At 41.8% G+C, this 11,203-nt stretch overlaps 1 protein-coding gene and 1 non-coding gene across 2 annotated transcripts in view; one reads left to right on the forward strand and one right to left on the reverse strand.

The window, feature by feature from the left end:
- The window catches only part of LTA4H (leukotriene A4 hydrolase), a gene marked incomplete in the record, with an annotated part of 46,840 nt that extends 41,590 nt beyond the window's left edge, over positions 1 to 5,250 (reverse strand). The window contains 2 exon segments of the mRNA XM_014590268.2: positions 1 to 30; positions 5,011 to 5,250. Of these exon segments, the coding sequence (XP_014445754.1) occupies positions 1 to 30; positions 5,011 to 5,169 (189 nt within the window).
- Positions 5,251 to 5,650: 400 nt separating this feature from the next.
- TRNAD-GUC (transfer RNA aspartic acid (anticodon GUC)) lies at positions 5,651 to 5,722 on the forward strand. The gene has a single exon. It is a non-coding gene; the product is annotated as a tRNA-Asp (tRNA).
- The last annotated feature ends 5,481 nt before the right edge of the window (positions 5,723 to 11,203 follow it).

Here is an 11,203-nt window from a genome sequence, read left to right on the forward strand (position 1 = left end):
TTCTATTGTAAGGTCCTTTGTATCCAAAGTCTAAAGTTAAATTAACATTTTAAAATAAGAAAATAGCTTCATACATCAGAGAAAATTAGTACTGGATATAGGTAAACTATTATGATTACCCAAAAATTAAACTCTGGGGCTTATTAGGTAAATAAGACTGTGTATCATTGCTGTTGTATAGCTAGAAAAAAAATCCAACTTTATAAGGCAGCTCTGACCAAATGACCTAATGGGGGTTTATGGCACGTTTACTTGCCATGGCTAATGAAGGACAATTGCTTTGAGCAGGAAGGGGTGGCAGCAAGTGTGTGAATATTTTCCATTCCACCAATCCCCTTTCTGAGCCTTATCCTTTCATTATCTCTCAACAGATCTTTTTGTTCTAGAATCTTCAACCATCTCATGTCACAAGACTATTCCCAAACAACCTAAACAAGCCTCCCATATTATATTTAAAATTCCACTTGAAGCCACTGCCATTCTATTTTCCCTTTTTCCTTCCTTAAACTCCAAGTACAACCTGTGGCTGCTATTTCCACCTCCTCATTGATCACTCTTCCCGCCCCTTTCTTTAGTTTGGTTTCTAACTCCTTTTTTTACTAAAAAGGCAAACCACCTGATAAACATGGTCTTTTCTAATAACTTTAACTTCTGTCCCACTCATAGCCCTTGACGACCCTCTCAAAATCCTGACAGAAGAATGGAGGAGAAGCGATAATGGCATGACCATTCCCTCTGGGGGTAGATTTCTTTTTTCTTTCTTTCTTTTTTTTTTTTTTTTAAGAGAAATTTTTGCTATAGGGCATATGAGCTCACTTGAGAGACAGAAAGCAAAAAAGGGGAATGGTCACACTGCAATCCCTTCTCCTCCATTCTCTTCTTGGGATTTTGGGTACACACACACACATGCACCTAGCGTGAGTTTTCAGTTACCAGGTTTGGGACTTGAACCGCGGTCAACTATGTGGGAGTTCAGCAATGTAACCATTATACCATCTGCTGGTCCCTTTTCCCCCTCTTTGGGAGTAATTTCTTACTTTTCATCTGTCTCTCCAGTAAGTGTGTGTACGCTATAGCAAAAATCTAAAAAAAAAAAAAAAAAGCCTAAGCCTTGTTGCTTTATCAAAGTTGAAAAGTTTATATTTTCTTCTTTTTCTTTTTAAAAAAATTTGTTCAATGGGCATGTGTGCTTGCTGAGACAGAGGAAGAGATAAAAAGAGAAGCAAAGTGAGAAGGTCCCACTTCCCCCACCGTGTTTCTCCTTTCTGAACTGGGCATGCACATGTGCTGGTGGGCCTTTCACACTGCTGGGTCCAAGGACTCCAACCCCACGTCAGCCATATGGATCCAGCCATCTTAACCACCAAGCCACTGGCTGGCCTTCTGTGTTGACATGTTCTACTTGCTATCTGCAGAATGGAATGATGAACCAAACAAACAAATCCTCTCATCCCCTCACAAATGGGCTTATATGTTAAAACAAAATCAAAACGAAAAACCTTGATTGGATTCCCAGCTCAGCCATTCACTTAGTAAAAACCAGAGGGTTTGCCATCAGAAAGAAAGTCATGAACACAGCAGTGACGCGCTGCTCAAGCAATGCTGCGTCCACATGGCAGATCACGGGTTAGTTCCTGAGGACCAGTATAAACCAGGTGTGCCAGCCCTCGATTCGGCCTGGCTGGGAAGGCAGCTGGTGTGGGGAGGATCACCGTGTGAGATTGAAGGTACTTATCGTTCTCCTTCTCACTCTCATGGAAGAAAGAGACTTTGAAAAATTTTAAATATAAAACACCTATGTTCAATTCCTGACTTCTGCCATGTATGAGGATATGATTTTGACCATGACACTAAAACTACTTTGAGACACCAAATGAAAGAACACCCAGAAATACCATGAAAATGTCTGGGCCAGTCCGGCAGCCTGGCAGTTAGGGGATCAAGATCTCACATGCCCACTGCGCAGTTCAAGTCCTGGCCCCCAGGCTTGAAAAACATGCCAGGTGTGTGTGCATGCCCAAACTCCAGACAGGGTGAAGAAATGGAGACGGGATTGCACCATCAGCATTGCCTCACTGAGGGGTGCTTCCTCCCTCTTCCTCTCTCTAGTAAGCATACATGCACTCTGGCAAAAGAAAAAAGAAAATTTCAGTAAAAGAAGCAAATGTTTGAAAGTGATCACAAAGCTGGAGTACCAAACTAGGTCTTGTGATCTGGTCTGTGTCTTGGGATCACAGACCCCCAAAACGGAGAGGAAACCAAATTATGAGAACACCTCACCCAGCACAGGCACTGACTGGGTCCTCTCCATCTGTTTTGAAGTGTGGCCTGCTCACCTTCGAGATAGAGTTAGCACTATTATTAGGGTCGCCCATATTGTGCTTAGTTTAGGCACTGTTTTGTAACTCAGTTCACCCATTAACCAAACTTTTGAGTGCCCTCTACATGCTAGGTGCTATACTAAGAATTTGAAATTTAATAAGATATAAAACAGGTCCTACCTTCAAGAATCTGTAACATAGTGAAGGAAAGAAAAAAGCTAACTTTTAAAAAATATTTATTTATGTATTTATTTATTTTAGGGACCAGCAGGTGGCATGGTGGTTAAGGCACTGGACTCCTACATGGTCAACCACAGTTCGAGTTCCAGACCTGGTAGGTAGTTTGAAAATCATCCCAGGCATGTGCACAAACTCCCAAGAGGAGAAGAGAGAAGGGACTGCAGCATGGCCATCTCCCTTGGGAGATGATTTTTCACTTTCCCTCTTATGGTCTCTGTCTCTGGTGAGCACACTCATCCTATGGCAAAAATCCTTTAAAAAAAAATATACATATACATGACCCACCACATGGCCTCAGGTTATTGTCATAAATAAGCAAACAATTATACAGACATGTTACTGTTATATGACAAATAGCCTTCTTTGTTTAAATCGCTAATATTATTATAACTCCAGCCTCTAATGTACTAAACAAACATGCCAAGTAGAAATCATAATTTACAGGGACCAGCAGTTAGTGTAATGGCTATGTCACTGGACTCCCATGTAGTTGACCGTGGTTCAAGTCCCGAACCCGATGGCTTAAAACTCACTCTGGGTGCGTGTGTATGCATGCCCAAGATCCTGAGAGTGGAGAAGAAGGGATTGTGACGTGGCCATCCCCTCTGGGGGTGATTTCTCGCTTTCTGTCTCTGTCTCTCTCTCTGTCTGTCTGGCGAGCGCACGTGCCCTATAGCAAAAACCTCTCAAAAAAAAAATCATAATTTTCAATTTTTAATTTCTCTCAATGTGGGGAATGTAAAAATCAATGTGCCAATTCTTAGATCAGGACAGTCTTTTAGAAATGTAAGCGTCCTGACTTATGCTCACTCACGGTAGTGTTTTACAAAACAGAGGAGAGTGCAAGGTCATATTACACAGTGATAAGCCATCAAAATTCACTTTCTTTTCATAAAAGAGATTACTTGGAAACAAGAATTCTCCTGAACCCTGACCATGCAAAGCTGCCCTGCAATAAAGATAGCATGCACTTGAAGACCAAAGTACAACCTATGAGAAAACAGATCCTTCTTGCATATAATACTTCTATTTATCTTCTTTCTTACAGAAGTTTTGGAGATACATATCAATACATGGAGGAACTGGACTATTGTTCAAATTAACTAGTCTAGTAAAATATTAAAGGACGGAAAGCAAGAAAGAAAGTTAAGTGCTTTAATAGCTCATATTAATGAACTCATAATACAGATCTATTACACAAGTAGGGAAAATGAGGCATGAAAAGCATCCATTCTTACCTATACTTATACTTTTGCCTGATTATTAACCCCACAAATTTCCATCTAACCTACAACAAAACTGACGTGATTACTTATTGCTGTGACATCACCATGCGACACGTATCGTGCAAAACGCGCTTCCCAGGTGAGAAGCCTGAAAATGGCTGGTCTTTTCAAGTCTCTCTTATTTCTAAAATGTTCTATGAAATTCTTCAGGAGAAAATTACAATCCAAGCATTATCAATGTAAGAACACTGAATATAGGTTATATCGCACAAATAAAAATCACTGAACAACATTCACAAATCTAAATAAATCTTTCTTTATTCAAATGATTAGGGCCCTTATATTCTAAGAAGTGCAATGACTATTTGTTCCTTGGAATCAACTATTAATTCGCTGAATTGAGTCATCCTTAGAGAACTTGAGTAACCCACCTATCCTTAAATTAATAGAAGATACAGATTTTAAGAACCATCGGTAGCAGGACTCACTCCCCCGTCCCCCGCTCCCCTAAAGAAATAGCTGCACCTAGAGTTCGAAAGCAAAGGCTGGAAGTTTCAAAGCAAGGGTCTAGGGCTGGGAATCCAAAAGGGCCTGAGAAGGACTAGCAGAAAGACGAGGGAACAGGGTGAGCTGCGGGTCGTGCTCTGCGGACCTGCGGGCTGAAACAACGGTGTCTGGGAGGGAAGAGTGGGATCGGGGGTCGACAGGGTGTAGTGTCTGAAACTTGGATGAAACTGTTCTGAGGAAGTTCGGCTAGGGGCTGGGAGTAATCTGGGGCCTGAGGAGAGGGTTCTGGGCTGCAGGCGGAAGAAATGGGAAGGCCACTAGGAGGCTAGCAGGCGGAACTAGGGTTTCGAGGGAGAAGGGAGACACCGCAAGGAGGCACTGAGGGCTGGGAGAGGAGCGAAGTGTGGATGGAACGCTAGGATGGTCCAGGAACTGGGGAAGGGGTCCTAAAGGGGGAGGGGAAGGGGGAGATTCTGAAGAATCGGGGAAGAGAAGGATAGAAAAGGGATGCAACGGTGTAGGTGGGGCTGCAGAGGGGGCGTTGTGGGGCGAGTGGGGCTGAAGAGGGGCAGAGCCTGGGTTAGGGACGGCGGAGGAGCAGCGAGGGCGTGGGGACGGCGAGGGCCGCGGCTGGGTGAGCGATCCCAGGGCAACTGGGGCAAGGGTAGAGGAGGGTGGCCGGGAAAGGCGGGCCCTGGGCTGGCGCCCCACGGTACCAGGCTGCGCAGGTTGTCCTCTTGAGACTGCACCGTGAGCGCTGCGGTCCCGGACAGAGTCCGGCGAGTGAAGTCCACGCTGCATCGCAGATGCAAATGCTTGGTCCGGCAGACGGAAGCCGGAGTGGCCAAAGAACATGTATCCACTGCCTCCGGCATGGTTCTGGGTGACCAGGTGCTCACCGACCAGAGAGCCCTAACCTTTAGCTGCCAGACTTGGACTGGGAGGCGGGGGAAGAAGGCGAGAGGTAAAGAAGAGGGAGACTCGCGTTGCACACCGGGAAAGGAAGTTTCTTGAAGACAGAAGAACGAGGAGGACAGCGTGGGTGGAACTACAAGTACCGTGATGCCGCGCGGCAGGGCTTGCGCTAGGCTACCTGGGCGCGGCGGGTTGGCGGGTACAGAGGGGACCGAGGCTGCTGTCGGGGTGGGAGAGGGACAACTGTGAGGAGAGTGGGGATAGCTTGAGAAAGGGTGGGCTGAGGGAAATGATGTGGAACCGGGAGAGCGAACTGACGTTTCATTTTAGTTCCTTTCGAGGTATGGAAACTGCGATGACTGCGAAGTTGCCTCTATTGGCGAAGGCGGGGCAAAACGCTACAGCATAAAAGACCTACGGGAAAGTCGGCTTTTGTGCAGTTCCTCGTTAGTATAGTGGTGAGTATCCCCGCCTGTCACGCGGGAGACCGGGGTTCGATTCCCCGACGGGGAGGCACGAAAGGTTTTTTTTTTTTTTTGGGGGGCCCCAAAGGTTTTTTTTTTTTTTTTTTTTCTTCCTCATTTCCTAAATAAACACGTTGTAAACTATTTGCCAAGTTCTGTTTTCCCATTAGCTTACCATATTCGCCAACCGGTAGGAATTAGCTCAGTTCAATCTTTTTTAGTGATTATTATGTACATTTCCAGGCCCTGGGAATCAAAACCAGAATACTCCATTATTCCCATCTTAGAAAGTATAAATGAGATAATTAGATGGAATAATTATGTGCTAGATATGGGACATCTAACTCAGCTCTGGGGCCCACCCAAGAGAAGGTGAGGGAGGACGGAAGGACGCCTTGCCAGTAGAGGACAAGTTTCATTGCATATAACCCTGAATGCATCCACTGAGGACCCATCGCAGAATTTTAAGCAGAGGAATGAGACGCGTGGTCAGATTTCTGTTACAGAGAACTCTGGTGGTATTCAAAAAATGATTATGAGGTATCAAAACCAAAGGCAGGGGAATTATGAAATTTAAAATGGTCCAGGCAGAAGATGTTGGAAGACAACAAAGGTAAGTAATAAGTAAAGATAGAGAGGAAGAAATGAATGGGGAGAACTCTTTTTTTTTTTTTTTTGAGAGGTTTTTGCTATAGGGCGCACATGCGCTCCCCAGAAAGACAGACAGAAAAGGAGAAATCACCCCCCAAGGGGGATGGCCAGGCAGCAATCCATTCTCCTCCATTCTCCTCTCAGGATCTTGGACACACACAGCATGAATTTAAGCCACTGGGTTGGGACTCGAACCACGGTCGGAGTCCAGCAACATAGCTGTTACGCCATCTGCTGGTCCTGGAAACAACTCTTAAGAAATAAGTGGATTCTTAGATTTAAGAGGAGGCTAAAGTTACTCAGGTTTTTTTACTTCAGTGGTTAGGTGATTATGAGCCCGCAGTAGTTGACTATATCAATGAGGCATATTTAAGGGTGAGATGCTAAGCTTCATTTTGTACATATGGATTTAGAGAACTTGTGGGAATACAACTGTGATGTCCAGGATCCACTCTGATATTTAAGACTATAGCTCTGTGGAAATGCCAGGTAGATATGAGAACATTAGATATGGTGGGCGAAACCATGACAGTAGGTAAACACAACCCAGGTGTGTATAAACAAGGCCAAGGAAAACAGGTTGGAAGCTGGGAGAATACCAGAATTTATTTATTTATTTTTAATTTTTTTTTTCCCCCTATAGGGTGCATGTGCTGACCAGGGCAAAAGAAAGAGAAAGGAAAATTGAGAAAGCATCCCCCAGGGAGGATGACCAGTTCACAGTCCTTTCTCCTCCATTTTCCTTTCAAGAGTTTTGGCAGGCATACCTGCCCACCTCTTTTTCAGTACACTGCCTCCAGGACTCAACGTACGGTAGACTCAACATATGGTAGACTCAACATGCTGTCTGGCGTCCTGTGGGATTCAGCTGCCTTAACTATCATACCATTGGCTGGCCTAAACACCAGAATTTAAAGCAAAAGGGGAGAGGAACTTAGAGGAAGAAGAGCCCATGAAATAAACTAGAAAGAACCATCCAACAATGTAATGGCCTCAGAGGGCTATAAAAGTTAGGAGAAAAAAATCATCTCAGTTGGATTTGGCATTTTCAGTGTAACCACCAGAACTGTCAAACATAGGGAAGGGGAATAGAGAAGGGGAAGATGGTGGTTTTGTTAAAAGTGGAAGAACAAGTAGTGAATTGAGCAATGAAAGAAAAGAGGAAAATAGAACATAAGCCACTCTGATAAGATATTTGGCCAATATGACTAGGGAAGATAAAAAGGGTAGCCATACAGGAATGCAGAATTGAGAAAGTGCTTTTATTATTATTATTATTATTATTATTATTATGTTTAGATATACAGATGAATTGGTCTCTAAGGAAAAGGAAATTTAAGATTTAAGAAATATGAGGTATAGTTAATAAGTTGAGCATGCTGGTGCAGTTTAATTCTGTATCAAACAGTTCAATTTGGCTCCAGCAGCAGGAAAAGATGCTCTCCATTTGGATATCCTTGTGTTGGCCTCTGCAAGTCCAAGCAAAAATATCCCAAACTATGAAATTCATTACCCTACATGTACAAAGGCCCTAATTTCATAGGGCTTAACAACCTATGACGTGATCAACATTTGCAAACATCTTCTCAGGTTGCCTAATCTAGAGTGACAAATATGATACAGTAGAACCAATGTAGTCAGGTAATACAAGGAGACGTCAAAGAATAGACAGAAAATGAAATTAAAGTATGAATTTATTTCAGTTCAAAAATTTTTTTAAATCCATGCATTTTTTTAAATAATACACATTTTTCATAAACTTCTTAAAGAAACTCTCGTACACAAATTATCTTCCTTACCTATTGGGTTGTCAGAAAAATCATGATGCATATTTTTTTTTTTAAATAGAAATATGGTCGTGGTCTATCTAGCATAGCACCAAGAAAGGAGCATTTTTATAAACGAAAGGAATGTCAATATCATTATCTCCCATATAGGGACCTACATACGGGATTTACGCCACTAGAGTTTAAGAAAAGATATCAACAGACAACCATGAATGAATTTTTCAGTTGATTAATAGGTTAATCAAAAGATAGATATATAGTAGGAATTATTTTCTAAGATACCATTGACCCCCGATATGTACAAAATTAGCAATTCATAAACAATGGGAATGTTATTTATGTTTAGTGGTGGATTGGGGACAGTTTTTAAAGTGAGGCTTTCCATTGCATCTATAAAATAAAGACAATATAAGGATTTGTCTGCCGAGGAAACTTTATTAAAGATGAAGAAGATGGGGCCCATGGATGGCATAGTGGTTACATCACTGGGCTCTCACATGGCTGACTGCATTTGAGTCTTGGACCCAGTGGCTTGAAAATCACACTGGGTACATATGCACGGGTGCTCAAGATCCCAGGAGAAGAATGGAAAAGAAAGGATTGCAGTCTGTTTCGACAAGTGCATGTGCCCTAAAGCAAAAACCTCTTTTATTTAAAAAAAAAAATAAAAGGTGAACTGGACTGGCAGGTGGCATTGTGGTTAAGGGTGCTGGACTCCTACATGGCTGTCTGCTGTTCAAGTCCTGGACCTGGTGACTTGCTTTCCCACTTTTCCTCTTCTCTTCTCTTCTTTTCTCTTCTTTTCTCTTCTCTTCTCTTCTCTTCTCTTCTCTTCTCTTCTCTTCTCTTCTCTCTCTCTCTGCCTCTCTCTCTCATTCTATTGCTCTCTGGTCAAATTACAAAAAAAGTTAAATAAGATAATTCTTTTTAAAAAAAAGATGAAAAAAAAGATGAAGATAATCTATGTAAAATTTTATAAAAACAAATAGGACAGATACTTACACAGCCATTGAACAGGAAGTATTCCAGTCCTGAAATACTAGAAAATGACTTACAAAAATACCTAGAAAAATGACTTAGTCCCCTGAGGATAACTGAGTTACCCAGGCCTCATGGGGTTGTGGAAAGATGAAATGAGATCATGGATGTGAAGTGCATGGCACTGTGCTTGACACAGAGTGAGTACTTCTTACATTAGCTGGTTTTATAATTCCTCTTGGCTTTTGTTTTGTCTGTTTTGACAGTTTTAATATTTTTTCCTTGTTTTGTTAGCAAGAGCTCTTAGGAAGATGTGGGAGAACAACTAAGGTTTGTTAGTAAGGCAGGTCATGACAAATTAGGCCTCTAAAAGGGATCACCACATTAACAAAGATTCAAATGTTTCGAAATGCATTTACAGGAAGTTTCAGTTGGTGGACTCATACTTCCCTTAAGAGGATATAAAGACTTCTACATCATTCCCCTCCCTTGCTTCATGTAGAGTTTTCCCTTCTTTAAATATTCGATGTAATTTGCAAATATTGATTGTGTTCCAATCTGTTGTGCTCCTAGGAAAGAATGGGGAAGACTCTGTTACCTGTGGATAATTTACACTGTAGTACCCCCACTGTGCCACTAACCCAAGACAACAGGGTGTTAAGATGAAGGCCAAGGCCCAAGGAGAATTTTACGTGAAATTTTAGTGGGACAAGTTCCATCTCTTTGGGGAGGGTGAAGAATAACTTCATGAATGATAACAGCATTTGAGATTAGGCTTGAAGGATGAGCAGGACTTTAATAGGAAAAATGGTAGGACTGAGCATGGAGAATGTTACGGTGGGCAACTGTCAAGGTGGATACAGCAAAAATGAAAAAAGCATGGAGCCAGAGAGGTTTGATGCATCTGGAAAAGAACAGTTCCAGGTGTGCAAAATCATAAAAGTTATACAATGGCCTCACACACTCCTTAATAATCTACCTTTCTTCTTTATGTTCTCTTTTTTAGTTTACTATTGGGTGTCTACACTCACCAGAGTGAGAGAGAGAGAGAGGAGAAAAGTGAGAAATCACCTCTCCCTCACCCTAGGGAGGAAGACCATGCCACAATCCCTTCTCCATTTTCCTCTCGGAACTTTGGGTATTCACACACATGCACCCAGTGTATTTTTTCTTTTCTTTTCTTTTTTTTTTTTTTTAAATCATCTCATCTCTCTTTGACTTTGTAACACTTTGCTATCTAATATACTAGTGTACATATATGCTTAAAAATTTTAAAAACATTTTGTTTTTTTAAATTTACAGTTAATCACTGCACATCTTTATGGTGTACAAGATGGTTTTTCCCAGCGTGAATGCAGTGCCTTTTAGAAGATGAAAAAAAAGATGAAGATAATCTATGTAAAATTTTATAAAAACAAATAGGACAGATACTTACACAGCCATTGAACAGGAAGTATTCCAGTCCTGAAATACTAGAAAATGACTTACAAAAATACCTAGAAAAATGACTTAGTCCCCTGAGGATAACTGAGTTACCCAGGCCTCATGGGGTTGTGGAAAGATGAAATGAGATCATGGATGTGAAGTGCATGGCACTGTGCTTGACACAGAGTGAGTACTTCTTACATTAGCTGGTTTTATAATTCCTCTTGGCTTTTGTTTTGTCTGTTTTGACAGTTTTAATATTTTTTCCTTGTTTTGTTAGCAAGAGCTCTTAGGAAGATGTGGGAGAACAACTAAGGTTTGTTAGTAAGGCAGGTCATGACAAATTAGGCCTCTAAAAGGGATCACCACATTAACAAAGATTCAAATGTTTCGAAATGCATTTACAGGAAGTTTCAGTTGGTGGACTCATACTTCCCTTAAGAGGATATAAAGACTTCTACATCATTCCCCTCCCTTGCTTCATGTAGAGTTTTCCCTTCTTTAAATATTCGATGTAATTTGCAAATATTGATTGTGTTCCAATCTGTTGTGCTCCTAGGAAAGAATGGGGAAGACTCTGTTACCTGTGGATAATTTACACTGTAGTACCCCCACTGTGCCACTAACCCAAGACAACAGGGTGTTAAGATGAAGGCCAAGGCCCAAGGAGAATTTTACGTGAAATTTTA

Source organism: Tupaia chinensis, unplaced genomic scaffold, assembly GCF_000334495.1.
Source record: "Tupaia chinensis unplaced genomic scaffold, TupChi_1.0 Scaffold000423_1, whole genome shotgun sequence".
Taxonomy (NCBI): domain Eukaryota; kingdom Metazoa; phylum Chordata; class Mammalia; order Scandentia; family Tupaiidae; genus Tupaia; species Tupaia belangeri.